Below are 26,646 nucleotides of genomic sequence, written 5' to 3' on the forward strand. Positions count from 1 at the left end.
TTTTGCTACCAGGATTGCAGCACAGAAGCAAATTTTTAATGTATATATTTTAAGGCCAAATAAAAGTTGCAATGTAAATATTTTAAGTGCAATTAATTTTGAATACAATATGATACAATATGATCATCATAACATATGTACAATGCCGCTTGCTTAAACAAGATCTTAATAACTTTTCTAAGTTGGAAATGAATGAGGGAATGAGTCACAAATCATGTGTTTTTATATGAAAAGATAGCACTTTAACCTTAATCATTTGTAACAAGAATGTACCTATCAATTATCTCTTGACTTAGAATGATTACTTGGCAGTATTACTTAAACAACATTGAAACAGAAAAATGAAGATATCATTATCATGGAGTTCTTGTGTCCCACAAAGTGTATCATGAGATTTATTACCCAATTCTTCCAGGCAATTTTGAGTAGCTGCTATAGATAACCTACAATACAATAACAATAATCAATATAGATCACAACTCAAGTGATGAACAAGTTGTTCTGACCACTTCATCCACCTAAACTCTGGAATTTAATTATGGTTTATAATTTAGCTTGATTGAGCTTTTGTTTATGGATATGGTAAACATTTATTTACCAAAGTTGCTGATCTCTACCTCAGTGATACAGCAGGGCACGACATCTTTGAAACTATATCATCACCCATGGGAAATTAAAACAAAATCCAGTTCATCCCCAAGCATAAACCTAAGGTAAAGCTGATGATACCTGGACACTGTACTCCAGTAATTACTTATAGAGCCGAATATTTAATTTATTTATTTTTATTGCTTGTAGATAGAATCCATCTTGAAATTATTTTCATGTTTACATAATTCCAAGGGGAAAGCATAGGAGAAACACAGAGAGGAAAAAATAATAATAATAAAAAAAGAACATGAACAATCAGCAATTGAAAAAAAAAAGACACCAAAAATAAAAGCATGAATGCTTTTTACATACCCTCCAGCTGCAGCTGCGTGAAGACAAGTTCTGCCAAAGTCATCTGGTGTGTCTATGTCAAAACCTACCAATCAAATATTTGTAAAACCCATTATGCACTAGAAGCTTTCACAAAACTGTTCTCATCTACCCTTAAGAGAAATGCTTGCAAAGCAAACTTAACGGCTATTTGCATAGAGCGCTGAAGCACATAAACATAAATAATTTGAAACAAATCCTTGCTATTTATAGTATTTTGAAAAATATGTTCATTTTTAACTGAAAAGGCTAAAGGAAAACACTATTAGCAGAGCTGAGGCAAGAAGCTATATTCTTTCTTATCTTACTTACCTCCTAATATTTCTGTATAATTTAGTACTGGACATAAAATCCATGAAGATAATAGGAAAATTTAAGAATAAGGTAGAACTTAAAAAGTGTTCTGCAGAGAATCTTTAAAAATTATTTTTTACATAAGGAGATGTCAGCATTACTAAATCCAGAAGTTACTTAAATTTCATCCTTCATTTTAGCTCTCTAGTCCCAGGGGAAGAACTACACTAAGCTGAAGTGAAGGCTGTGAACAGCAATTAGAGGAGCCCTGTAGAGAACCTTGTCGCTTTCTCCCCAAAATATTTGGGCTATGAAAATTTGAGATCACAAATATTTAAAACCAAGTATTTGAGAGTATGCAGCTCCATAGTTAAAGTTACCATATGAGCCTTAACTTTGCTCTGACATTCCTGCTAGAAAGACTGTCCTCTGCATTATATATGTCCTACTGTATTATTAAATAAGTAACTAAAAACTAATTAATAGTCTGATTACTTAACCTTACCTTTGTTGGTAAGATAGGTATCTGAATAAAAAGCTGCATTTGTAGTAGGAAAGGCAAAGTCTATTCAAATAAACTGGGCGTCTCAGCTAAATTATAATATGTTCAGGACAATCCCTTCTCCCCTCTTCCAAAGGAGGATTCTAGCATTTGACAGCAATTAGCACACATTCATGCTTCTGCCCACAAACTCTTTGCTCCCTAATTGATTCTAAACCTGTTGTGCTGTAAATGGCAAATTATAAAGGCAGTACCTGAACTAGAAGTCACAGAGTAGCATGATAAGCTTTTTAAAAACAAGGGCACAAATCATCTCCTCTGGGTAATTTTAGCTACAGAAAACATGCAAAACTGACTCCTATTACAACTTACTCCATAAAACTTGGCACAAGATCCATGCAGACAAAAGTAATAATAAATTAGAGCAACTATAACTTCTTTCATCTTAATGAGAACTTGTACTGGATTTATGCTCCTTGAGAATTGTTTCAAGTAAATAAAACTTCCTTGACACAATTCCATGCCCTCACCTTCAATTTACTTTGGAGCAAGAAAGCATTTGACCAATTCTTCAGGTTTGGTAAGTAAGCAAGCAGGGGGAAGGAAAGAATGGTGTATAAGAAACCTAACAATGCAATAAAAAAGATACATGGCTTTAAAAATTCACTGTTTCCAAATACGAGAGAGAAAACACCAGTAACATCATAACACTGTCAGGTTGTCCCGCACTGGAACAGGCACCCCAGGGAAGTAGGCACTGCACCAAGTCTGTTGGAGTTTAAGAAGTGTTTGGACTGTGCACTTAGTCACATGGTCTTAATTTTTGGGTAAGCCTGCGTGGTGCCAGGAGTTGGACTCGATGATCCTTATGGGTCCCTTCCAACTCGGGATATTCTCTGATCCTAACTAATTCACTGAACACAGATGACATCCACAGGTGTCACAGCAGCTAAAACTTTAGTTTAAAAGTGTGAGACACCATATAAATAACCAAAGCACTAAGATCCACTAGCACAAAAGGCTTACTTGAAGAGTTTAAAAAAACTTGTTATGCCTTAAGGCATAAGTAAAATTTTGGAGGTTAAAAAGAAACTTCTCAAAAGAGGATTACGCTGTGTTTATCCTGCAGTGCTCCCCCTAAATTTCTTAAGATCATTCTTAAAATAAATACAGGAATAAACAAATTATTATTACTATCATCATTATGGCACTTCCCACTTTTCAAATTTATGTATGAAAGCTTCCTTGTGATTTTATTTCGACTCTTGAAATTAAATGCAACAAGCCTGCAGGCTGAAACACAGGCATAGTAGTAGAATTAAAATTATCTAAGATACCCTAACTGCAATTCTACACCTAATCACATATCATGACACAAAAATTACTATTTAAATCAGTTTTCAAAGCTGTATTTTTTTTTGTTTGAGAGAAGTACAATATTTTCTTAAGAGTCTTCTTTTTATCTTTTTATGTAGCAGAACTTCTTCACCAGAACTCCAATGTCAGTACATCTCCATGGGAAAGCTTTTTCCTCCTTTTTTCTTTTTTCTTTTAAAAAGAATTGTTCAACAGCCATGAACAGCGAACAGCACATAGGATGTGTTGTTCAGGCGTACTACTCTTCAAGGCTCTATGTCCACAAAACATAGTTTTTACGTGTGCTGTTACCTTTGCCTTCCATTTGAGTAAACACAAGTACATGGCAAGCAAGTTAAGATACACATAGCTTAGCGACTTGAATCAATAAGTAGTCCTCAATACCTTTGCAGATCCCTAGGTTGCTTGTCTCATACCAATTACTTAAATGTTTCTCAGTACTGCAACAAAGCACTTTTTTTTTTACCCCCAAGGTCAAAAATGAATATTAATGACTTTAAAAGTCAGAGATTCTTACTTCACATAAACAAGACCCTTCCTCACAAAACCAAAAAGGGTACACAGTCCACAGACACCAATCCCCACACCAAGAGCGTGTACTAAAGTGTTAGCAGTATCCAGTCTTTTCAGTTTGACTTTTATAAATGGTCAAGCTACTGATTCTTTGCTCCAGGCTAGCTTTTCATCTAAGTTTGCTCAGTTCATGTAAAAGTCACAGAAATCACTTGCAAATCTTCTTCATGGATTTCTTTGCCATACTGAATCTTCAGTAAGGGAAATGAAGGATGCTGAAGTCATTAGAGCTTTTGTCCTTGAAGGCCTATTATGGCCTGGGCCAGTATTCCACCTCTTTGGGCAACTTGAAACATTTTAGACGTTATAGAGACATTCTTTCAATTTGGATGATTTTTGGGGGGGTAAAGAAATTACTTCTGTACAAGTTTGCACGCACTTTTTCTACATACTGTCCATTAAAAGCAAAAAAAAAACCAACACTGTCCCCAGCACTCTAAACAATCCTATCTATTACTAAGTTAAGATTTAATTAAAAGCTATTTTATGGAATAAAAAATGAAGTACAAAGCAGCCATAAGATTTTAAAGAGTATCCTACCTGATGAGAGGAGCTTTCTGCAGCAGTCTGAAAATCCACTTAATGCTGCCAAATGGAGAGGAAACATCCCATGTATACCCCGCCTAAGATACACCATAATCAGGTATCACAGTTTCATTACAATTGAAATAAAACAAACACGACTGTGCCAAAGTGATCATGCATGGTTTGTTCACCAAACAATCTAATTGTAACACTGAGCCAACACAAAACCTCACATATTAGACAATTTCTTACAATCTAGGCAGGATGCATTAATTCAGTGCAATAGTTCATTAAAATTTTCAGAGTTTTTATTTCATATACATTGCTTTACAGAGAAAAATTGATTCTCTTTCTTTTTGTATCAGTTGTGATGTACTGTGTAGCTACTTAAAAGCACAGTACAGGATAGTTCACAAAGTATTCCCTCTTTCAAGTTAAATACAATATAAAAAAATCATACTACTCTTGTTAGTCTAATAAATACATTTCTACATTCTCTCAGCTTGCATTCATGTCAGTAAATGTTACCTACTTTGCAGTGTCAGCACCACTCGTAATCAGAGTGTTGATTAATAGCTCATGGCCATATCTAGCTGCTATGTGCAAAGGAGTATTTCCATTCTTGTCTTCACAGTCTATTTCAGCTCCTGCAATAAAAACATAATTATTACCTAAGAATACACATAGGCATACAGATACTTCTGTTAGAAAAAAACAGTACTGATGATAATTTAAGCAACATTAATTATTGTCCATGAGCGACTGTTCTGGATTTCAATTTTGTAATGCTTTCAGTGCTATTTAGTATTAACAATAAGCAAAACGTATTTTCTTATCTACCAATACAGGACAAACCTTCTGAAACTTGGCTGTGGAAGACAAATTAATATTTTTCCCTGCATTCTGAAAAATAAACAACTCTTTCAAACTTTATAGGCAGAGATACCAGACTCCACCATTAACTGAACTACTGCTGGACACTGGATATAAACAAAACCCAACAAACTTTCAATACATTGCTATCAATAGAAAAGAGGAAAATACTTGTAATATAGGAAAACTGATGACAAAACTACTCCTACCCATTTTTTATTTATTTTTTTTACCGTTTTGAATGATGGTTTGAGATCTTGAAAATCTACCATGGATTGCTGTCATGTGCAAAGGTGTTTTCCCATCTTTACTCTGAAAAAGAAAAAAACAAGAACAGTGTTTACTTATAACCAGAGTAATCCATCAGAACTGGCAAAGAAAAAGGACATAGTTCTCTCCCCTCTACTCTCTCCTTTAAATTCTTCCTGGTAAGCTTTTCAAAAGAGCTGCTCTTAATCACTCTTCCAGCTCTGGGTGACAACTCAAGGAAGCCTGTTCACTCACAATTATGCCTTTAGGATAATCACTTTCAAGAGGCTGATGACAGCACACAATGTCAGCAACAAGCCTATGCCCCCCACTCAAGTCTAAAATAACAAAATGCTTCTTTAAATGAAATTTGTTTCTTGAAAAGAAAACAACTTTGTTTTTCATTATTATCCATGTATTTACAATGGATGTTTACACATTGTATTAGAAGACAACACACTAAAAGCTCGCATGTTCCACTAATATTTCTGTGAAGCAATACTTGAAAGTAATTTATCATAAACCACCAGTAATCCTAGGGTAGAGCTATTCAAACATAATAGGCATTATACATTTGAAATGCATACCGAGCATGCACTTAGTCATTCACCCAGTAAATATGCCCTTCAAGTAGGCCAACGATAATGCATAAGAGACTTGCAATTTTTAAACAGCACAATCTAAACACACTTACAGAAACAGTTTATTTCTGTGATCATTACTTTAGGATGACTTTTTTTTCTTATTATTTATCGTACATAATGGAAAGCTTTACTGCAGAAAAGAGTTCTTACTTTTGTCTGCAAGCGAAAGAGAGGAGGGGCAACATATGATATGAATATATGTATTGAAATATCACTGATCACTGCTGTGCAAAAGTGTCTCCTCATCTTTACTCTTCCTTTGAAACTAAATGACAAAACTTCTAAGGATGTGTTACTCAAATCTGCTATGGATCCTTCAGATGGACATGAAATTTTTAGTAACATCACTGCAAAAAGCAGCATGCAACACCTAGAACAATTCAATTACGGGAAACATCAAATTCTCAGACCTAGACTGAAAGAAAAAAAAACAAAACCTTATGACAACAACCAAGATGTCTCCAGATGTCTCAGCTAGCAGATTTCTTTGACAGCAAATAACCCAAAAGGCACATCCACATATACACAGTAACAGCAAAGAAACACAGAATAATTAATTCAAATCCAGTGGAGGAATTGGACAATCATTTTTCCTTCAAGAACTTCTGTCATTGAAGGCCTTAAAAAAGGCCAAATAAACACAACACAAACAACTTCCCTAAGCAATCTCTGACCTCTGATTTATTTATTTTTTTTGCACAGATAATTTTCTTTTAATGTCTACCTACCTCTATCCAACAGTAAATGTAAGAAAAATGACTGTATAAAATAAGCTTAGTTTGAATGAGTGACCAAAAGCTGCTTTGGTAACTAACATTCTAAAACTGAAAGAAGAAAACTTTGAGAACGTAAGGAAATAAATTAGTCAAGTCAACAACAGAGTAATTTTAGATGGTGCTAAAACTGTAGTTTTTACAGAAGGTGCTAAAACTGTATCTCAAAGGAAGGCTAATAAGAAGATGGAACAGAAAAAAAAAAACAACAAAAAAAACAGATCCAAGTCTCGCTAACGTACCTCACAGGGACATTAAATACAATTTAATGTGACAGTATCAGAAACTAAGTAGTGTGGTGATCAAGCAAGTTGTCAAAAGACAACATAAGAACAGCAAAATAAGCAACAAAGTAATTTTCCAGTTCAAATAAAAAACACCGTAGAATCAATAATATATTTTTAGATTCACTCTGCTCCAATTTACTTTAAAAAGTTTGTAACGCGGATTTGTAAGACGATGGATTTCATTCACAGTCTCTCTCCAGTCTAATAGTCTCAGATTTCTTTGCAACTCAGAAATAGTACAATATGCAATTGTCTATCAACATATAAACATAGAAAAAGTATAAAATTAATTTAAGGTGATGATTTCCGTGTTGAATATGAAGTTCTAGGTATAAGACGGTATTCAGAATTCCCTTCTTGGACATTGCCACTGGGGAAGGATATACAGAACATATCAGAATATATCAGAACAAGGAATCAAGTCTCTTAGGTAATGAGATAGTAAGGCTCATTGTATTGGGTAAAATCTTTGTAACCATTTCCTTAGATGCCAGGAGGTTGGGCTTCATAAGCAAGGAGGTTATCTTCAAAACTTTTGCTTCAATCTCCTTTTTTTCCTGCCCTCACAGTTATACATCTAAATATTAAGTCAAATATAGCTGCCCGATCTTACAAGATTGGATAGCACATGACTAAATATCTATGGGCTAATGATTACTTTTAATTGTATTCACTGAAACGCAGTTATGTGTGGGTAACAGGAAAGAAGTCACTCTATCACTACAGAAAACATATGCACAAAATACTTAAGATCATAAAAAAATGCTAAGAGCAGTAATTTCTATTAGACTGAAACAGTGAACACACAGCACAAGGTATTCTGTGAAGTGAGTTCTCAGATATTAACTATACTTAGGCTACCGAGCTTTACTGAGGTCTCCAAATGAAATCTCCCTCTAGCAACAATTCCTACATTCTAGTATCAGAAATGGAAATAAAATACTTCTATTTAGGACATTGAATTTTCAAACACCCAGGGGTCCATAAAATAATGAATACCAGCCCATTTCAATGTGTTCTTCCTTGCATGGAAATCCCGAATGGTGAGGAAAGAGCGCTGCAACAATGAGCAGTCCCTAACAGGATTCACTCCTCTACAGGAGCATACAGGTACTGACAAAGCACAGTAACAATTATGAAATGATGCCCTTCCTCTACAGAGGTGATAAAAAGCAATTATATGAACTACTGTATGAAATACTTTGAACATCATCCATACTATCTGGAAACCAAACAAGTTTGCTTTCAATAAATACTTAGTAAAATCCTCTAAGAGCATCCCATTTTAAAACTGTACAAATGATTATTAGCCACAGAATGAATTCTGATTTAGTTTTCCTCTACTATTTTTTTAGGGATTATTCTTTATATTAACTCCAAGATTTATCTTCACAGGGCTTTCCAGGGAAGCAGATGTTGACTTGGAAATTATTTTCTTTTGCCTCAGTACTTCTCAGCATTGCAATTCATAAGTGTTCATATACAAAGCAAGGCTGTTCCACCTTCAGGCCTAGATTCACAGACCAAAATCAGTCACATAGATAGAAATCCACAGAAATGTTATTAACAGAATTACAGTGGAAACATGTTGGTGCACAAACAAGGAATGAATTATATTTTCCAGCTATAATCGCTTGAAACCTCCACACAACCCTACTTGTTTCATTTTGCACTTCATAGTTCTGTTACTTAGTAAATCAACATGTTGTAAATACAGCCACATATATCTAAAGCTGGCGAGGTGGGGATTGGACTCTTCTCCCAAGCACCAAGTGTTAAGATGAGGGCAAATGGCCTCAAGTTGCACAAGTGGAGGTTTAGGTTGGATGTTAGGAGAAATTTCTTCTCAGAAAGAGTTGTGCAGCATTGGAATAGGCTGCCCAGGGAAGTGGTTGAGTCACCATCCCTGGAGGTCTTCAAGAAACCTGTAAATTTAGAACTTAGTGGTGGGTTAGTGGTGGACTTCAGTACTAGGTTTAAGGTTGGACTAGATGATCTCAGAGGTCTTTTCCAACCTGAATGATTCCGTGATAGCGCCTAACCCTTTCCAGTATGAAGGCCTTTTCTTCTGAAACACAAAACTTCAGAAGCCAAATCTGTACCAAGCTCTTAGGAGACTTCAGCTGAAGTTCTCAGCTCTCTGATACGCTTCAGGCCGCAGTTTCTAGCCATCAGGTTTAAAAAATACATATATTCTCTTGTATCAGAGTATGCTTTTAAAAGAAAGCCTGGGTTCACCCATGTGGAAACTTCTGATCATCCATTTATTATTAATTAGAGGAACTATCAAATCTATGCTTTGGATTCAATAACTTGAAACTGAGTGGGAAGGAAGGCAACAATGCATCTCTCTGATGCCAATACATCTTTTGTTACTTCCAAACAACAATTCACCCACATTGCAAGCTTCAAAGAATTAGGAACATTGCCAGTCAATTTGAAGATACTAGCTGTTCTTTGCACAGTTCCTGAGGTTATTTAGTGTTACAACTGACTGAATGTAGGCAATACCTACAGCGTATACCATAACAAAGATTTGTATTTAAAGTTCAAGCATAAAGATTATAGTAATCTTCAGCAGTGTTTAATTATCCTAACAGAATGTTGGAGATTTTTCATTTTCATTCCTAACCTATCATTAAGGTGTATTTGAAAATGAATAGCCAAAAAAAAAAAAAAAACAAAAACTTTGCTTACTGCACATTTTTCTGAAACAAACTCCTCCCTGCTTTTTTCTTCTACATCAGATGTACAAAGCCATGAGCCCTTGCAAACCAGTGTATAGGGAAACAGTAATTCTTTACTTAGCAACATTGATCCTTCTTTTGTTTTCTTCCTATTTGTGCATGCAACATATGTACATAATCATTATTATATTTAACATTTTGGGATTCTTTTCATGACAGAACATACATTATTGAGAAATGTGGTTTCAAGGATGGAGGACAGAAGACAGCTCTGTAACGCTAAACCCTCAGTCATATCCAGTCTGGGACATCAGTAGAGCAGAAAGCTGGCAACAAGAATAAATGAACTGTGACCTGCAGATTTTATGACTAATTGGCTGTAAACACTACAGCGTAACTCTTTACATCTTCAAGGCACTTTAGTAACGCATTTTTCCACAACCAATTTTAAGCACATCTTCATTAAAGGAGCTCCACATTTAAATGTATGTAAAAGCGAACCGTAACGTACACCTAGGATTTTTACAAATCAAATAAACTATTTAAATTACTCCCAAATTTTCAGTGGGCTATGTATTTTTAGTAATAGACACATAATCGTATTTTAGAATTAGCTGAAAATTAGTGTGAAGTTCTAACATGAAAGTTAACCACACACACACAAAAAAAAGATTTTAAACAAATTTTAAACTGTTCAAATATTCGCCTCTGACTCAAATAGCACTGAAATTGATATAACTATTAATACAGAGAAAAAAAAGAAATGAGTATAGATACTTCTCTTCCTACCACAGGTGAGCAGTGGTACAGGCAATTAGATACACTGTACTTTTGGACTCTTCCTTCCACATACTTATTTCCCACTTCCCCCAGCCTGTCAAGACACCTGACACTGAATACTTCTGAACACAATTAAGCTTTTATTACTAAAGCCAAAATTAGCTTCACATGAAAGAAAGGACATATCATCTCTCTCAAGGGTCTATTTTACCCTTCATACAACTGCTCCAGCCATTGGCCTGTTTCACACATTTCTCTGAAAAATCTTTCATTTCTTTTATGCTTTTTGTTTATAAGAAAATTATGCATTACGATTTGCTCTTACTCATATAGACAGACTCGGGAAAACAAGATTACAGAGACTTCTCATATTTAAACATAGTCAAGATTGACCAGATACTATTGTCATCTTTTCCTTCTGGGCTTCTTACTACATCCCATAGATTTAACATTTAGACCAACTTCTTCGAAGCAATCTTATTTTTTCTACAATACTTTTCACAGGACTCCAACAATTAGTAAGAACTTCTACACATTGCCCCAACAGCTTTGAGAAGTCACCTTTGATAAAGCTATACTGCATCTATAAGAGCAAATTGATGACTTTGGATTCACCTACCTTCATATTTACATCTGCTCCGTTGCAGACCAAAAGTTCTAGACACAATGCTCCATGTGTCGACGCAGCAGCAAAGTGCAAAGGTGTAAAACCTTTCTCATTCATTTGATTCACATTAGCACCGCAGTCTATGAGTTCATTCACTACAACATCTTGTCCGTTGTAGCAAGCCACATGGAGCGGAGTATTTCCATAGGCATTTGGTTCATTCATCTGTCAACAACAACAACAAAAAATTAGTTAATAAGCAAAAACCTGTCTGACTGCAGTGTTTAATTACCACAAAGAAAATGTGGTGTCATGAGACAACTTTATTCTGTTTTTGAATTCTTCAAAGCCAGGAATTAAGAGCAAGGTCTGGATGTACTGCTTCGACTGAGAAGGGGAAGGGTATAACTGTTTTTCAACAGAGCCAACCTCCTCCAATTGTGTCTATGCCAGTTTCCTGTATGCAGTATGCAACTGGATACACACAAAGCATGTCAGCAGTGACAATTTGTACAGACATTACAGACTAGCAGCTTAAGCACCTCAGGGATCTCTATCATTTCTCAACAGCATGTGCAGGTTTCTGTTAAAAACAGGTGTCAAAAGGACGGAGAATCTCCCCAAAATAAGTTTTAGTCATTTAAATCTATAACTCCTAGATGCAGACACACACACACGCACACAGGCTAACTTCTTAATGATACTCGGGACCTGAGGATAACAAGAATTTTGGTTATGAACTACTTCTAAAATGCAAACACACATGCTTCGCTAATGAACTATAATATAAATGCCACTGCTGAAGTATCCAAGACAGAAAACATCAGATCTGATCTCTAAACCAAACAAGACTGAAGTATGTACTTTTTGTGAGTCAGGGAAGAGGGAGAAATCAAATTTGTTGTGCACAATGGGATACTGAATTCTGATCTACTTCTCAAGATAAACCTTGGGCAGCACTCTGCAATCTTGCAAAGGTAAAATATGATGCAAAATGTACCTTTCTTACAGGTTTCACAGTTTTCTGTTAACATACTTTCTATATGCAGGTACTGTACTGCCTCTTAATTTATTTTGCATTTCTACATTAATATGGCCTTCCTTAATCTAGTATTAAAGTTTCTGACAATCCATAACATTTCTCAAAGTATATGTGGTATAAGAAATTCAGTAACATCTACATTTTACAAAGAACTGAGGCAAAAGAGTTCAATTTCCTGCAGTTCAAAAGGGATATGTGTGGCAAGGCTGGGAACGGAATTCCTATTTCCTGAGTTCCAGTCTGAGAGTCAGAAATACCAAGTGAACAAAAATAGTATTAAACACAAATTTATTTTCAAACAATTCTGCAAAAACTGCAAAGCTCTAAAGCTACCTGGAGAAATGAAATTTTGTAACAAAAAAGCACAACTATAAAAAAAACACGAAGCACGTGAAGATTGTCAAAAATACTTTCACTATTTTCACCATTTCATAAACACACACACAAACAGTGTACTACAATAATAACAAGAGCATTTCAAACAACAACGAAAGTATCACTTTTATTCTTCCTTACATCAACTCCAAGGTCTAGAAGGTATTTGACTACACTGATCATCCCACTAGATGCTGCAGCATGTAAGGGTGTATATGATTTCTTGTCTTTGCACGTTACTTCAGCTCCATGGGCCACAAGTAATTTCACAACTTCAATATGTCCTAAAAGAATAAAGACAAAACAAAAAAAAAAGCTGTATTTTATATTCCTCAGAACAGATTTACAAATGGAATAATTGTACAATTATTGTAATACGAACTAAACATTATTCATTCGGACCTAATTTGGAAAGTAAGGAGTTGTTCTCTAATTTTTTCATGAACTACAAAAGCCACATACATTATTCATCTCCAGAGGAGGGTATTTCAACATAACCCCCTCCGGTAATCACACTCTTGCAAGGCACAGTCGAGCTCTTTCCTTGACCATGTCTCCTGGCTCCAGTTTCAGTTTTCTTGCCACTGTGACGCTGTGCTCCAAGAGAGAAGCTATGAAAAGGAGGTAGCCAAAAATCTGTCCTTCTGGCTCAGTTAATTTAATTGCCAAACAAATCTATCATTGAAAACACAAAAACTTATGCCACGTGGACAATCATGACAAAGTCTGCAGAATAAAAGAGAACACTCAATGCAAATAGGCTGATAGATTTAGTGCTTTACCTGAATCATAAAGAAGTAGGATTTTTTTGTTTTACCTTTCAAGTGAAACCCTTATCTCAGCTTTAAAAAAAAATGTGGGGGAGAGGGGAAGGAGAGGAACACTGAATACTTATGGTTATCCAGTCAGACATTTAAGTACCATGCATCAAATCCAACCCTCAGTTTAAGTGCTTCATAAACAAAGGGGGGCTGCTTTTTCAACGATTAAAGTAATGTACAGAATTTTGGAAAGGAAATATCTACCCAAAGGAATACAAAGATGTTTTAATAAACTTTCAGTCACCACAGTACTGCATGGCCCCAAAATACACAAAGACCCTCACCTAGCTCTACAGATCAGAAGCACACCGAGCTAACCAGGGCAATGGGAGGGGCTGCAGCATTTCATTCTATGATTTCTGCATTACTTCAGTATCGTAAAAAAGACCAAGAAAGAGAAAGTTAAACATGATACTCATCTTATTACCCAAACATAGCGGAGACAAGAATGGAAACAAGCCCTGCATGACAGACAGAAGTACACAAGATATTGAAAGTGGTGAAAGAAAGAGAAATACTGAACAGAGCAGTGGCACAGAACTTTAAAGTGAAGGGAAAAAAACAAAACAAAAATCCCTGACCTGCATTTAAACGCAAACAGCAATCAGTGGAAGACACTCACACAGAAGAGCGAGACACTTCAAGTAGGAAGCGCTCAGGAGCCATTCCCACACGCTGACAAGGGCAGCGCTAACACTCACGATCCCAAGTCCATTTTGGTTGCAGCATTACAGCTGGACAGCAAAGGAGCCGTGTGAAAAGCAGGAAGGAAGGGAAACAATGGATGTAACCCTACAAAGTTATTTATAGGAGAATGACGAAAAGCCTAATTTCTTTTTTACTCTACGGTCTATTTTATCCAGTGGAAAAGCTTTAAGGCTTTCTTCTAACAACTGGAGCAATGTAAAATGGCTGGAAATTGTGAGGGAGAGATATCAGGATTTCTTTTGCTCGTTTGAACTCCTCTAGGAGTTCTTTTTTCCTACTCTATTGTGTGCAAGTACTTCTAGGATGACAGACATCAGATGAATGACATTTTTCCCACTCTGTTCATTAAGAGAATTTCCTGCTAATAGCCTATGAAATAGCACTCATTAAAATTGGAATAAATGTAGCTCATCTGAAAAATAGAGGATTTTTTTTTTCCATCCTGGTGAGCACAAGCCAGAAAACGTCTATCTGATATTTGTCAAATCTCTGCCATCTCATGCATTTACTTGCATTCAACAAAAATTTTGCAAACAGTCACCTTAAAGTGATTGATCAGCCTGTCAAAGAAATTTCTCTAAATAATTATGAAATACTAATACAAAATATTCCAAAGAATGTTGGATCAATAATGAAGGCTGTTGTCCAACTTCTCTGTTTAACTGGTATCAGTTCTTCAAGTACAATTCCACGGGCTTTCAAAAAATAACTTCAGAGTATTAATGCTGTCACAGTCTCTTCAAAATTTACTAGCATCTTCAAATCTTTTCTTCTGAAGACATCTCAGCACCGTCCTATTGTTCTTTTCAGCATTTCGCAGCCTTATTTTTCATTCCTATCAGATTATTTCAGACCTATACTGGCAGGGACATAGGACTAATTTGAAATTGGCCTAAACTACAGAAATCTGCAAAGACAATAGTTAATAATTCTACTTTTGAATAAATCCAGGCATTTGTGAGATGATCACTTTTATGTGAAGCCTAAATCTGTAAGTGAATGCTTCTTTTTTCATTTGTAAAGACTGGAATTTTTAGTCCTTGGACCAAAGCATATTTCATACAATGAACAATTCATCGTCAATCCTCTGAAGCTCAGCGTAAGGTTTTTCATCAAATGGTATTTAAATAGGGTAAGTTAACACACACATACATGCTGCTCTTTTGGGCTTGTTCAGCCTGGAGAAGAGGAGGCTCAGGGGCGACCTTATCGCTCTCTACAGATACCTTAAAGGAGGCTGTAGTGAGGTGGGGGTTGGCCTGTTCTCCCACGTGCCTGGTGACAGGACGAGGGGGAATGGGCTAAAGCTGCGCCAGGGGAGTTTTAGGTTAGATGTTAGGAAGAACTTCTTTACCGAAAGGGTTGTTAGGCATTGGAACAGGCTGCCCAGGGAAGTGGTGGAGTCACCATCCCTGGAAGTCTTTAAAAGACGTTTAGATGTAGAGCTTAGGGATATGGTTTAGTGGGGACTGTTAGCGTTAGGTCAGAGGTTGGACTCGATGATCTTGAGGTCTCTTCCAACCTAGAAATTCTGTGATTCTGTGATTCTTTTTCATGGCGAGACTGGGAAAGCAGGTGTAAGATACTCGATGTCACTACTTTTTGAATAACAGATGAGAAATGTGTTTAATTAGCAACTTCAAATCTATTGTTAACAACTGCTCCTCTCCTCTCCCGTACACATTATAAAACATTATGCGTATTTATAGGTGAGTATCTAATTTCTAATTATGAACATGAATATCAAACTGCATATTCAGGGACATTTTGCCTAAGATCAGACTGCCAAGGCAGAGTTACCCATGCCATACAGATGCCTACATAATCTCCCAGCTTATGCCTTATTTTTTGTTTGATATCAGATAGAATAAAAATTGTTCATTTTACTCAGAGAAGGGGTAGTAGAGGAATTAATCTCCTTGTACATTAATTTATATACAAGATGCTCCTTTGTAAACCACAGTTCAAGGTTTTCACTGAGATGTTAGTTTCAAGTGCTATTTTTATCTTAGACTAACTGAAAAAAAACAAAAACACAAAAAACCACAATGTTCACATTAAATCACCTCTGAAAAAAAATAATGCTGTAAAGAATAGGACCGTGTTCTCCTGAATGTTCTTCTCTTTAAGTTTCATAAGATAACACGTGCATATAAATACGTATTTTCTAGGGAAATCTAACATTTAATTATATTAAATACAAAGAAAAATGAAAAGAAACAACAAATCACATATGATCACATTTTAGTTCTATATTTCATCTTCAAATTCCCATGTAGACTCACACAAGACTGATGCTACTGCTATTACTTTTTTCCCTTGGCTGGATAAGGTTATGAAACAATAAGCTAAAATGCTGAATAACAAGTAAGATGATGGAATCATCAACTGTTGTCTTCTTGAAACTGGTACTGAAACTTGGTTGTTCACTGTTCATATATGGCACATTGCACACGTCAAAGAAGAACTTTAGACTTTCTGAAAGTTAGAGGCATGAAATGAACATGTGTTTTGAAGTGTTTTTTGGCTTCTGAACAGGCACAATACATTCTGCAATGACAAATACAATCAGCAGCTGCATGTGAATTACTTAGGAGCAAGCTGGCATAACCACCCTCTGTTTGAGGTGCCTCTTGTAGTAATTGGTTGCTTTTTGTTCAGCACTGCTGCAAAGCTACACCTATGATTAGACTCCTGCTGAGTAAGGAACATAGTTTCCTATTTTTAGATAAAAATTGATTTTTCCTTTTCAAACAAATTCATTTTCCAACCACAAAAACATATTTACATGGCCATTAGAAGTGTACTATTAATGGTTTTCTGGCAAATTCACAGATAACTTTAACGCTTATCATCTAAGTATTTTTCCCAGAAATATACAAATCCACTAAACATAAGGTTATTTTTATTTTAACTATCACCATAGTAATCAACTGCAAATATGTACATACCCATATATGCTGCCCAGTGTATAGCTCTTCTGTCTTTCTTGTCAAATGCATTAATATTGGCTCCTCTAGACAACAGCAAGCTGACCATCTGGGACAAACAGAAAGAAAAGAAATCCTTTATTCACAGTGGAAAAGTCTACTTAAAACTTAGGCAAAGAAAATCAGAGGAGAAGACAAAAATGTGTGTGTTTCAAAGAATTTCAATATGTGCGGTTTTGAATATTCCACGTTCTTAAAAAATTGGTCATCCACCTTGGCAGCAATAACAAAGGGACTGTAAGGAACAGAAAATTCGACACCAACAAAAAAGATTTATAAATTAAATATGACAAACCTGTGAAATCTTTGAGATCTTCAGGCTAAGGGATGTATCAAAGGTAATCGCTAAAAGCATGCCTTCTGCCAATTTGTGGTAGGTAATTGGAGACAATTACTGTACGAATTTCTCAAGAATCACTTTTCAGGGTTTGAAAACTAGTAAGTTGGAGCTTGTTGCATGTACTTTCTCCCCTTTCAGTGGCAGCAGATTCTATATATTCACTATCTACTGAACAGAAAAATATCATTTTTTTTTCCCATTTTAAATTTATCTATTACTAATTTAGACTCCAGTTAACTCAGATAAATTTGCTCATGTCTTTAGAAAGGTATGGTATAATAATATTCTAACTAAATGGTATAACACAACCAATCTGTACACAGATCCATGCAAAAGACGAACTGAAATACGAAATAGGGGTTTGGCCTGTGTTTTTTGAAGGGATAGGGAGAAACACAATTTTTACCTGAGAAGATAAAAATTAGAATGTGTTGGACAGAACAATGCATAGGAAACAAGCTAAGAAAAATAACTCATACCTCAACGTGTCCGCTGAAGGCTGCATGATGCAATGCGGTTCTGCCTGCTCGATCAGACACATTTACATTACTTAGAAGAGGCACCAAAGCCTCAGCACATTTCACAGCTTTGTTTGCAGCTGCTATATGTAGGGGTGTCTGCCAGTTCTTATCACGAGCATTGACATCTGCTGAATGCTTTAACAACACCTGAACAGCATCCTGAAAACATTTAAAAACATGGAAATAAAAAACAAGCCACTTAGTAAAGATTTTAAATGCTACACTTTAAATCTAAATATATATTTGCGTATGCATACACCATATATAAAGTCTAATGGAATAAAACCATCTGCAATTTGTTCTTTTGTAAGCATATTCTTGTGGTTTGGTACTTTATCATAAATCCACCCTTCTGAATCCTCTCAAGGACATGAGGAACATACTCCCTACAGGATTCAACTGCATCAACCATTTCGAGGTCTTTTTTCCAATTCTGTGGACCAGCTGGCAAGTTATTTCATCATCACAACTAATTTACAAAGCTCAATAAATCTCCTCAGGAATTCCTCCATTGCCAAAGATTAGTAAGTTTCTATGAACTTACAATGCACTTTCATCAATTTGCTAGGCAAAACTTTTGAACTGCCAAAATCTAGAAATGTCAGAGAGACAGATGAACTTATGACATGTACATTTAGAGAACCACAGATAAAACAGAGCAACATCACAAAGAGTTTCAGCATATGCTGTTGCAAAACTCCTGAAAAAAATGTTTCAAAATACTGCACTAAATTCCATCTCACAAAGCCAGTATTCATTTCCTTTTGTTAAATGCAAAAGCTATGAAAATTTTATAAGGCAAGATAAACAAGTCCAATTAAAATACGTGCACAAAACTGAAAGATAGAAAAAAAATCACTTATTGGCATTAACATGACAATGAATACTGCATTTTGCATCAACTTTATGACGTTCCCACAATTCACTAATTGCTTTAAGTGACTTCCAACTCAAACACTGAGCACACAAACAAATGGCTGGCACTTTGAACTTAAAATATATTATGAAAAGTAGTTAATGGAAATTTCAAATCACACTGTGGTACAACAGCTAGGTATTATTCTCAGCCATGAGCAGAATGCTAAATAACACTGGATTCTATTAAGTGCAATAAATTATGTCAAGAAACTGAAATTTCTTCTATTTTAATAAAAAAAAGAAAATAGGAACAAATATGAAAGTTAAAATACTGCATCACACACTTGTAATTTAAGTGATAAATGCAACAATTTTTATTGTCTAAGAAAAACTTAAGTAGATTTAACACTTGAAAATCTAATCAGTATTTTGAACTTTTGGCTTTTTTGAACCAAATCTTAAGAAAAAACATAATTGGAACAAAGAAACTTCAGAATAGCTATTAACTGCTGCAGAAGAAAGCACCATACTAAAACATATAAGTTGCATAAAAATATCCCGTCTTCTACTTCTCTATGGATACATATTAACATATTTAAAAAACTAGTGAATCTGTTCAGATTCCCCCAGCAAAGCAGACTGTAGTACATAGACAAGAGTATGCAAATATTAAGGTCTGGAGCCTGACAGTCTTGACATGAAGTTGCTTGAACTCATGCAGCTGACAGCAAAATCCATAACAGCAGCAATTTTGCATCATTCAGTGTCTTTATTTGACTGCAAGTGCCCTTGCTTCAAGGATAAGACCGCATGTTTTACTGAAATCACTATCAGGGTTTTTGTCATTACAGCTTTTTTCATTTAATGCCTTAAAACCACGTACGACTGTCAGCTGCAAACCAGTGCCTACGCGTACCAACCACCTCTCCATTTGTGCGGTCTCCAATGACGTGCCATGTTTATAAATAGAAAATTCCAACAAGAGCCTACCCCTGCTGTTAGGCTAAATGGTCTGATTGGTTTACTTGCGTTGTTTGCACCTTTGGTTAGTATTTTGTTTAAAATATTCCACATTAAATAAAAAAACAAAGAGCATGGTCACATTTCTTGAAGTTATCATTTAGGTCCAGTTTGACTGCAGCCCTCCTCTCTACAAGCTTCACTGATTTCATGAGTTTTGTTGTCCCTCTGAGGGATGCAGTATTTGGTACTTCAGCTCCTTTGGGAGCTGACTGAAGCCTAAAAAAAACTCAAAAAGAACAAACTGCATTTGTGAATAAGGTTTCCTTGATTTTCAAAGATGGTTTTGAATAACACCATCTCCATGTAACTTAGCTATTAATGATAGTGACAAAAGAATATAATTTAGGGAATTCTAAAGCAAAAGCTGAAGCAAGGGCTGTTGAGATAGTTTGTGGATTGAATACTTGAAGCTCGGTGCTTGCCAAAACCAAACTATTCAATTCCATCTTCTCAAACAATCACATGCACAGAATGTTAAAGAGCACACACCCCTCAAACCAAAACACCTTTTCTTATGAGACGTACTGAAGTGAGCATCAGCCTGACTCAAGATCTCAAAGGAGATAATTTTGCATAAACTCTTCCACATAACAAGCACAGCATTTCTCTGTTTTGATCTTCTACATACATTTAAATTTTTATAAGAACATCAACAACAGAGGAACAATAACAAATTCACTCTTAAATCACTACATTCTCATAACTGTGTTACTGGTAGACTTCAAAACCTTTATAAATATTTCATTTATAAGTTTTAAAGTGGTTTTCAATACTATCATTACTCATTAGGGTTGGGATTTGTTTTGTTTGTTTCTTTCTTAAGACATGAAAAAAAAGGCACATTGTGCTGCACATTCCATATTAAATCCTATTTCATCTCTAGTTCCCTTATGCTGAACCATTCTGGTTACCATAAAAAAAAAAAGGTAAAGTGGAGTTCAGAACATCACATGCAGAATCTTCTCTGCTAGGGAGATGGCATTTAAGTAAAGAGCAAAGCTGAAATCTGCAAGTTTATTGTTTTCCTCCTTTCTTCCTACACTGACATATGATAAATATATATGTACTGTCAATATGTTAAACAAATTGTTTCAAGTGTTCTGCAGTTCCAACCATTTGGAGGAGTTTTACTTTGTAAAAAGCTGAACAAAGAACAGAAGGTACTTTGAGATGTCTTATCTTAATACAAAGCAGTCAAAAAAAAAGCATACCTCACTACAAGATGCCACAGCTCTGTGTAAAGGAGTCAACCATTTGCTGTCTTTGGCATTAACTCTAGCTCCTGTAACAAAAAATATGAAAACAACAGAAATTAACAATGTGTTTATTATAAAGAGTTAAATATTCTCATGTACAGGGAGAGAACAGTTGGAAAATGCTTATTCCAGGCTTACAGCACAACACCCAAAAAATAAGTCTTTACTCCAGCTGAAGTCCGCTCTTTGAGAAAATTCTTTTTAACACTCCATCTATAATACCCTTCCATCAAAATGTACTCATCTTTTTATACCAGGTAATCCTCTATAATCTTTTGTACTTCTAAAGGTACATAAAAGACAGTTGGGTTAGAAAGACAGATTCATTGCCTTCATTCAGCAACAAAAATCTCACACTTTCCCAATGTAGATGAAATTCTCCTTTAATGAAGAGAGAGGCTGCAACTATTCCCTGACCCTCCAGTTTCCTTGCCATCGGATAGTCTACTGTCCAGGTGTGGGATGATGTAGGACAGTAGGTAGGTAGAATAACACTTCCTCTTCTACTGGGGGTTTGGGAACGCATCTTCTCTACTCCACCAGGACACCTAGCCCACTGCAGGACCTCCCTGCCTGAGCTAGACTGTAACAACCACACCTCTCTAATCCTAAAAGCATGCCCAAGAAAGAGCTGTCCTACACAGGAACAGAGGTTGCACAAACATCTTTAAGAGACAAATCTGGTTTGGGATTTTTTTTTTTAATAATAAAAGGAAAGAAGGGTGGGGGACTTTTCCTGAAGGAAGCAGCTTAACTACTTACTGCAAGAAGCTTAATTGTTTAATTTTTAAATGATGTATGTATATGCATTTATATTTCTATGTGTATATACACGTACCCAAAGCCTTATACATTTCTTAATACCTTGTGTGGAAATTTAGCCATCTGTATTTGGAAACAGAAGACTTTACAGAGGCATGAGAATTTAAACTAAATGTTTGCAAATATAATTTGGAAATATTCTTAAAAATGATTCATGGAGTAATGGATGATACCCTACAGTAACATTAATGTTATCTGGTCAGAGATTATTAATTTCTCAAGCTAACCATATCAGTACTATTTCAGAACCAACTTTATTTTTTTCTATACAGATAATAAATAAATAAATAAGGATGAAAGATCTGTAAGGCACAAAGCATCAAACAAGCTACTGGTCAGGATACTGGTAAGGATACTCGGCTTAGAAACGGGGTATTTTGGTCCAAGTCTGCCAGACCTGCACCAACAGTGAAATCCTTCCCAGTTACCTGAACAACCCGACCAAGGAACTTAACTGTCCATACAAACTGATGACTGCGTGTACTACACAACACAAAGATGTGAAGTCAGTTCTGTGAGTTTGTTTTTTGTGGTCAATCCTTCCCCTTCTGACTTAAGAACACAACAAAGCAGCTGATTTTGGAACCAAACTCCCACTTTGACCCTAGGTCTTCCTCCAAGTACATGACAGAGCCTGAGGTCTCTAATTATTGGTTACAATTTCAAGGACTTTTTTCCTTCCTTGTCTGTATTTCAGAAGCTTTATAGGTCTCTCCAAGTTCTAAAGTTTTTGGAAAATAATTTTGAAGGAACAGAGAAGAAGTCTAACTCCACTCAAGAAAAATATATTCGAACAAAAGTTTAAGAGACTTAATCTTAGCATAAACATCTACTTTTGTCAAACATCAAAAGGACCTACTGTAGTGCATCATGTCATGTAGCATAATGCAATAGACTATATCTAATTCTGCATAGAGCCCAAGTGAAAAATAATTTGATGGCTATAAATGTCAGCAGAATTTTCTTAGGATTTTTGGTAATCTTTCCCAAAAGACGACCTGAATAATCAGTAAATGAGAATATAATCAATGGATGACATATCAGACAGAAGTCTTCAATTCTTCTGACTGTCTTCCAGGTTATTTTTAGCCACTTCTTGGTTTTAGCACATCAGACAAAACAACGAGCCCAAATGATGCACCAAGCTCCACCTAACTTCACACCTACAGCCAACAACCAAGGAAGGAGGACTTTCAAAGTCTAATTGCTTTCTGCTTCTAACTTTAGGATACAAACATCTTTGAAGTGTTTTAACGCAAAGTATGATACACAGTAAGAATGAAGAGAGTTACTAGTCACCATTCTGATTTTCCTCTGGAAAATGCATTCTCAGGGTCTGAGGTCAGGTCAGATCCACCCAGGCGATCAAGCCTGAGCTAGGAGGAGCCCCACACCCAGCACAATCCCACTGCAAGGAAGTGGCACTTACTTAATTTCCATGAGAACCTGCTGAGGCTCCATGATGTGTTTATGGGCTCAGCCAAGTCGCTCACTGATATTTTTGGTAGGTTAACAGTCTAAAAAGCCCATCAGAAGAGGGCAGGAATAAATACAAAAAGATGACATATAAAAGCTTTTATCAGTGGTAAGTTAACCAAACTAGCTAGGACTAAAAGAAGAGAATACCAAAAGGTGGTTTTGTTTCTGGTAGTTAAAGAAGCATCTAAAGAAATTTGAAGTGATGTTTAAAAGTAACATGGCCCCTCAGAAGAACAAAACACAAAACAGTAATGGCCCTGCCCCATAAGTGATCTTTCACCTAAAATAAGCCTAAACATAAGTCTAGGACATCCTATATTCATCAAAGAAATGTAATAAGTGAACAGTAAAACAAGTTATCTTTTCAAATGCATAAAAAATTGTAGATTCTCTGACAATGGAAGAACAAAGCTCACTTCTGACAAAAGACATGTCTCTTTGATGCACTCATCTAAGAAAAAGCAACCCAGTTTGCTTCTTCACAACAAAAAAACCCATGGGCTCCAAACCCATTGGATTGAAAGGCAAAGTTAAAATAATTAAAACAGATGTACAATAAAAAAAAACAACCACGTTTGTATGCACTATTAATGTAGGAATACTATGGGAATCAGGAGAGACGTAGCTCTACCTACATTAAACAAAATAGTATTTTAAATCAACATCCAGAGATGTTCCCCATTAAATTTCTCCAAGACGACATGCTGCCAAGAACGATTTACATTTCATAAAACAGCCTCTCCAAACAACCTTGCATCTAGTCCCCTCTCTAGGTTGTTTTTACTTCTTACAGCATGATTTGAGAAAATGCTTCAGTTCCCCCTTCAGATGAGCATCTGAAAGAGATGAGACAGAAAGCTCCCTGAAACCTAAACGTACCCATACCCACAGGGACGAAGTTCGCAGCCTTTATACTTTGAGGTAAAGCTCTACTGCAGATCACTGCAAATAAATGTTAGAAAATACATTACACCTTTACTGAATTGTCTTTTGTTAAAGATGATTTGAACGCATGCATGCATATAAATTACTGGGCTGTGTTATCTCTGGGAAGCTCAACCTGCTGATGTGCCCAGCAGGGCACCGCTCACCTTCTCAATACCTTCTCGTGCACCTTGTGCAGCAGTTTGCAGTGTTCAAACAACCCAACATACTCTTCCACGTTGGTGGACTCAACTGACAGATTAAGCAAAAACTTCCCTGCATCAACAACTTTACTGGTACAGCCTAGACAGTTTACAAATCCAGGCAAACTTGAAAGGAGTATTTTTGCTCTTCAAACTGCAGAGGGAAGTGTTACAAATTCTTCTTACCTCCCTGAATACTAAATCCCATTTTGCAAAGCTGCACTTACAAGACTGACAAAGACATTTTATGTATCTCGTACAGTAGCTACTGAAAAGCCCACCTGTGCTTACTTTTAGCAAATCCATTTTCCAAGAGACATGTATTGAACTCAATACATGCATCAATTTATCAAATGATTTTTGAAAACTTTAATTTTATCAGGCCACATCCGTATGTCCCCCAATACCCAGACGTATGTTTCTGTGATGCAGTTGCTACTCCCCTGGTTTCAATACCCTTACACTTGAGCAGAAGCTATCATCTCAACCCTTCTTCTCTTGAAGAGACAGGCAATGGACAGTTGACTGGGCTGCACGAAACAGTCACACACCTCTCTCTTCATCCATAAAGTCACATAAAACTGTATGCAGCTATATTTTATCCACTTCACCTCTGTTCTCCTTCCATAAGAAATATTGCTAGCTTGCCATGACAATCCCTGCCTGTTACTCAACACCAGAATTCTTCCAATTTGCAGATTTCCTTATAAAAAGTACTACAGCATTTAGATATCACTAGCTGGAAATAGATTCAGAAAAGGAATACAATGGAACTGACCTTTCTGTCTTTGCCCACAGTACTAACTTTAAGTATTGAATTGCCTTCCACCATTCTGCCAGTTTGTAGTCTGTATTTTTAGGCTGTCAAGGACAATATTTCCCTTTATTATTGTACAAGATGTGCCAGCAATTGTACAACAACATAATATAAGCAAATAAAGCAAAACTGTTTCCACTTGCATGTAAAATAGACACCTACTGTTCAGTATTTGACACTCTGAAAACGTGTTTATTTAAGAGTAAAAGATGTAAATAAGATCCTTAGACTACATTAAAAAAAGGTAACAAACTTTGCAGAATTAGGAAGATCCCAGGTACAAATCACTAAGAATAACCAATAGTTTACACTGTGATTAAATTCTATTTAACTATTTTCCTGAGGGCTTGTATTAGTTTTGGAAGTTTTTTCCTTTTAGACTGATCCACTTTTTATCTAGGACCATGGAAATACTTAAAAGCAGCAGGCAGAAATTGTCACAATGGAATGAACAGATGAAAAAAAACTTTTCCTCTGCTAGAAAATTATGTGAACATTCAAGGGGAGATGCAGAAAAAACCTTGTAAAATAGAAGACAACTTCAGATGACGATTTGAACAATTAGTGAAATATGAACTAACTTCCTATTGAGAAACTGGAAACTTGGAAAATTATTGCTGCAAAATCATGAGTAAGACTTTGAGAGACAGCTTCTACCTATGTAGAAGCTAAATGTGTAATAGGGGATCTATAATAGTATAAATCTATTGTACAGTATAATCTATAAAAATTGAGAGGGATAGGACTGGTATGTCTTTTGAGCAGCCACAATTATTCTTCAACATCTACTTTTATTTTTATTGTTACAAAACAATCAAACAGACAAAAACATGGAGAAATACTGGAAGATAAGCACAATCAAGTCCAAGTTATCCTCCAGAATTTCTCTTGCCTGAACAGTTTTTGCCACCTCTCAGACATTAAAGAGCAGCACAAGTTTCTCAGACTCCCTGAGCTAATGAACATTTACACTTTTTCGTAAGCTGTGAGAGTTGGTCTCTCTCATAAAAAGTTAGAGCTGCTTCCTTCAGCTACCTTCTACACAGCAACTGCTGCCAGAGGACAGTGAGGACGGCTCTAAAGAGAAAATTGTTGCTCACATTGTTGAAGGAAGGAAGAGGAAGCGGCCAAAAGATACAGCCAGTGTAAAAGGAGTGCCTGTGAAACCACAGGCCTTTGCACATGGGGATGTTTGCAACCCAAACAAAGGAAGCTTCATTCCACTGATATTTTCTCAGCGATAGCCTTTCAACAGCTCAACTGTTTGATTGCCATTGCACGCAAGTAGCACTTTTAATACTTGCGTGGCTTGAGA

The 26,646-nt window shown here is 36.0% G+C and overlaps 1 protein-coding gene across 2 annotated transcripts in view; it reads right to left on the reverse strand.

The window, feature by feature from the left end:
- Nucleotides 1–26,646, reverse strand: part of ANKRD28 (ankyrin repeat domain 28) — a 116,116-nt gene that overhangs the window by 24,044 nt on the left and 65,426 nt on the right. For both annotated transcript variants that reach the window (XM_068674290.1, XM_068674289.1), the window contains exons 4-12: nucleotides 21,042–21,112; nucleotides 17,908–18,108; nucleotides 17,050–17,137; nucleotides 12,711–12,853; nucleotides 11,165–11,377; nucleotides 5,359–5,437; nucleotides 4,785–4,899; nucleotides 4,268–4,350; nucleotides 964–1,027 (exon numbers count right to left, since the gene is read on the reverse strand). In XM_068674290.1, coding sequence (XP_068530391.1) covers nucleotides 964–1,027; nucleotides 4,268–4,350; nucleotides 4,785–4,899; nucleotides 5,359–5,437; nucleotides 11,165–11,377; nucleotides 12,711–12,853; nucleotides 17,050–17,137; nucleotides 17,908–18,108; nucleotides 21,042–21,112 — 1,057 coding nt within the window. The remainder of the gene's footprint in view (nucleotides 1–963; nucleotides 1,028–4,267; nucleotides 4,351–4,784; nucleotides 4,900–5,358; nucleotides 5,438–11,164; nucleotides 11,378–12,710; nucleotides 12,854–17,049; nucleotides 17,138–17,907; nucleotides 18,109–21,041; nucleotides 21,113–26,646) is intronic.

Source organism: Anas acuta, chromosome 2 (assembly GCF_963932015.1).
Source record: "Anas acuta chromosome 2, bAnaAcu1.1, whole genome shotgun sequence".
Taxonomy (NCBI): domain Eukaryota; kingdom Metazoa; phylum Chordata; class Aves; order Anseriformes; family Anatidae; genus Anas; species Anas acuta.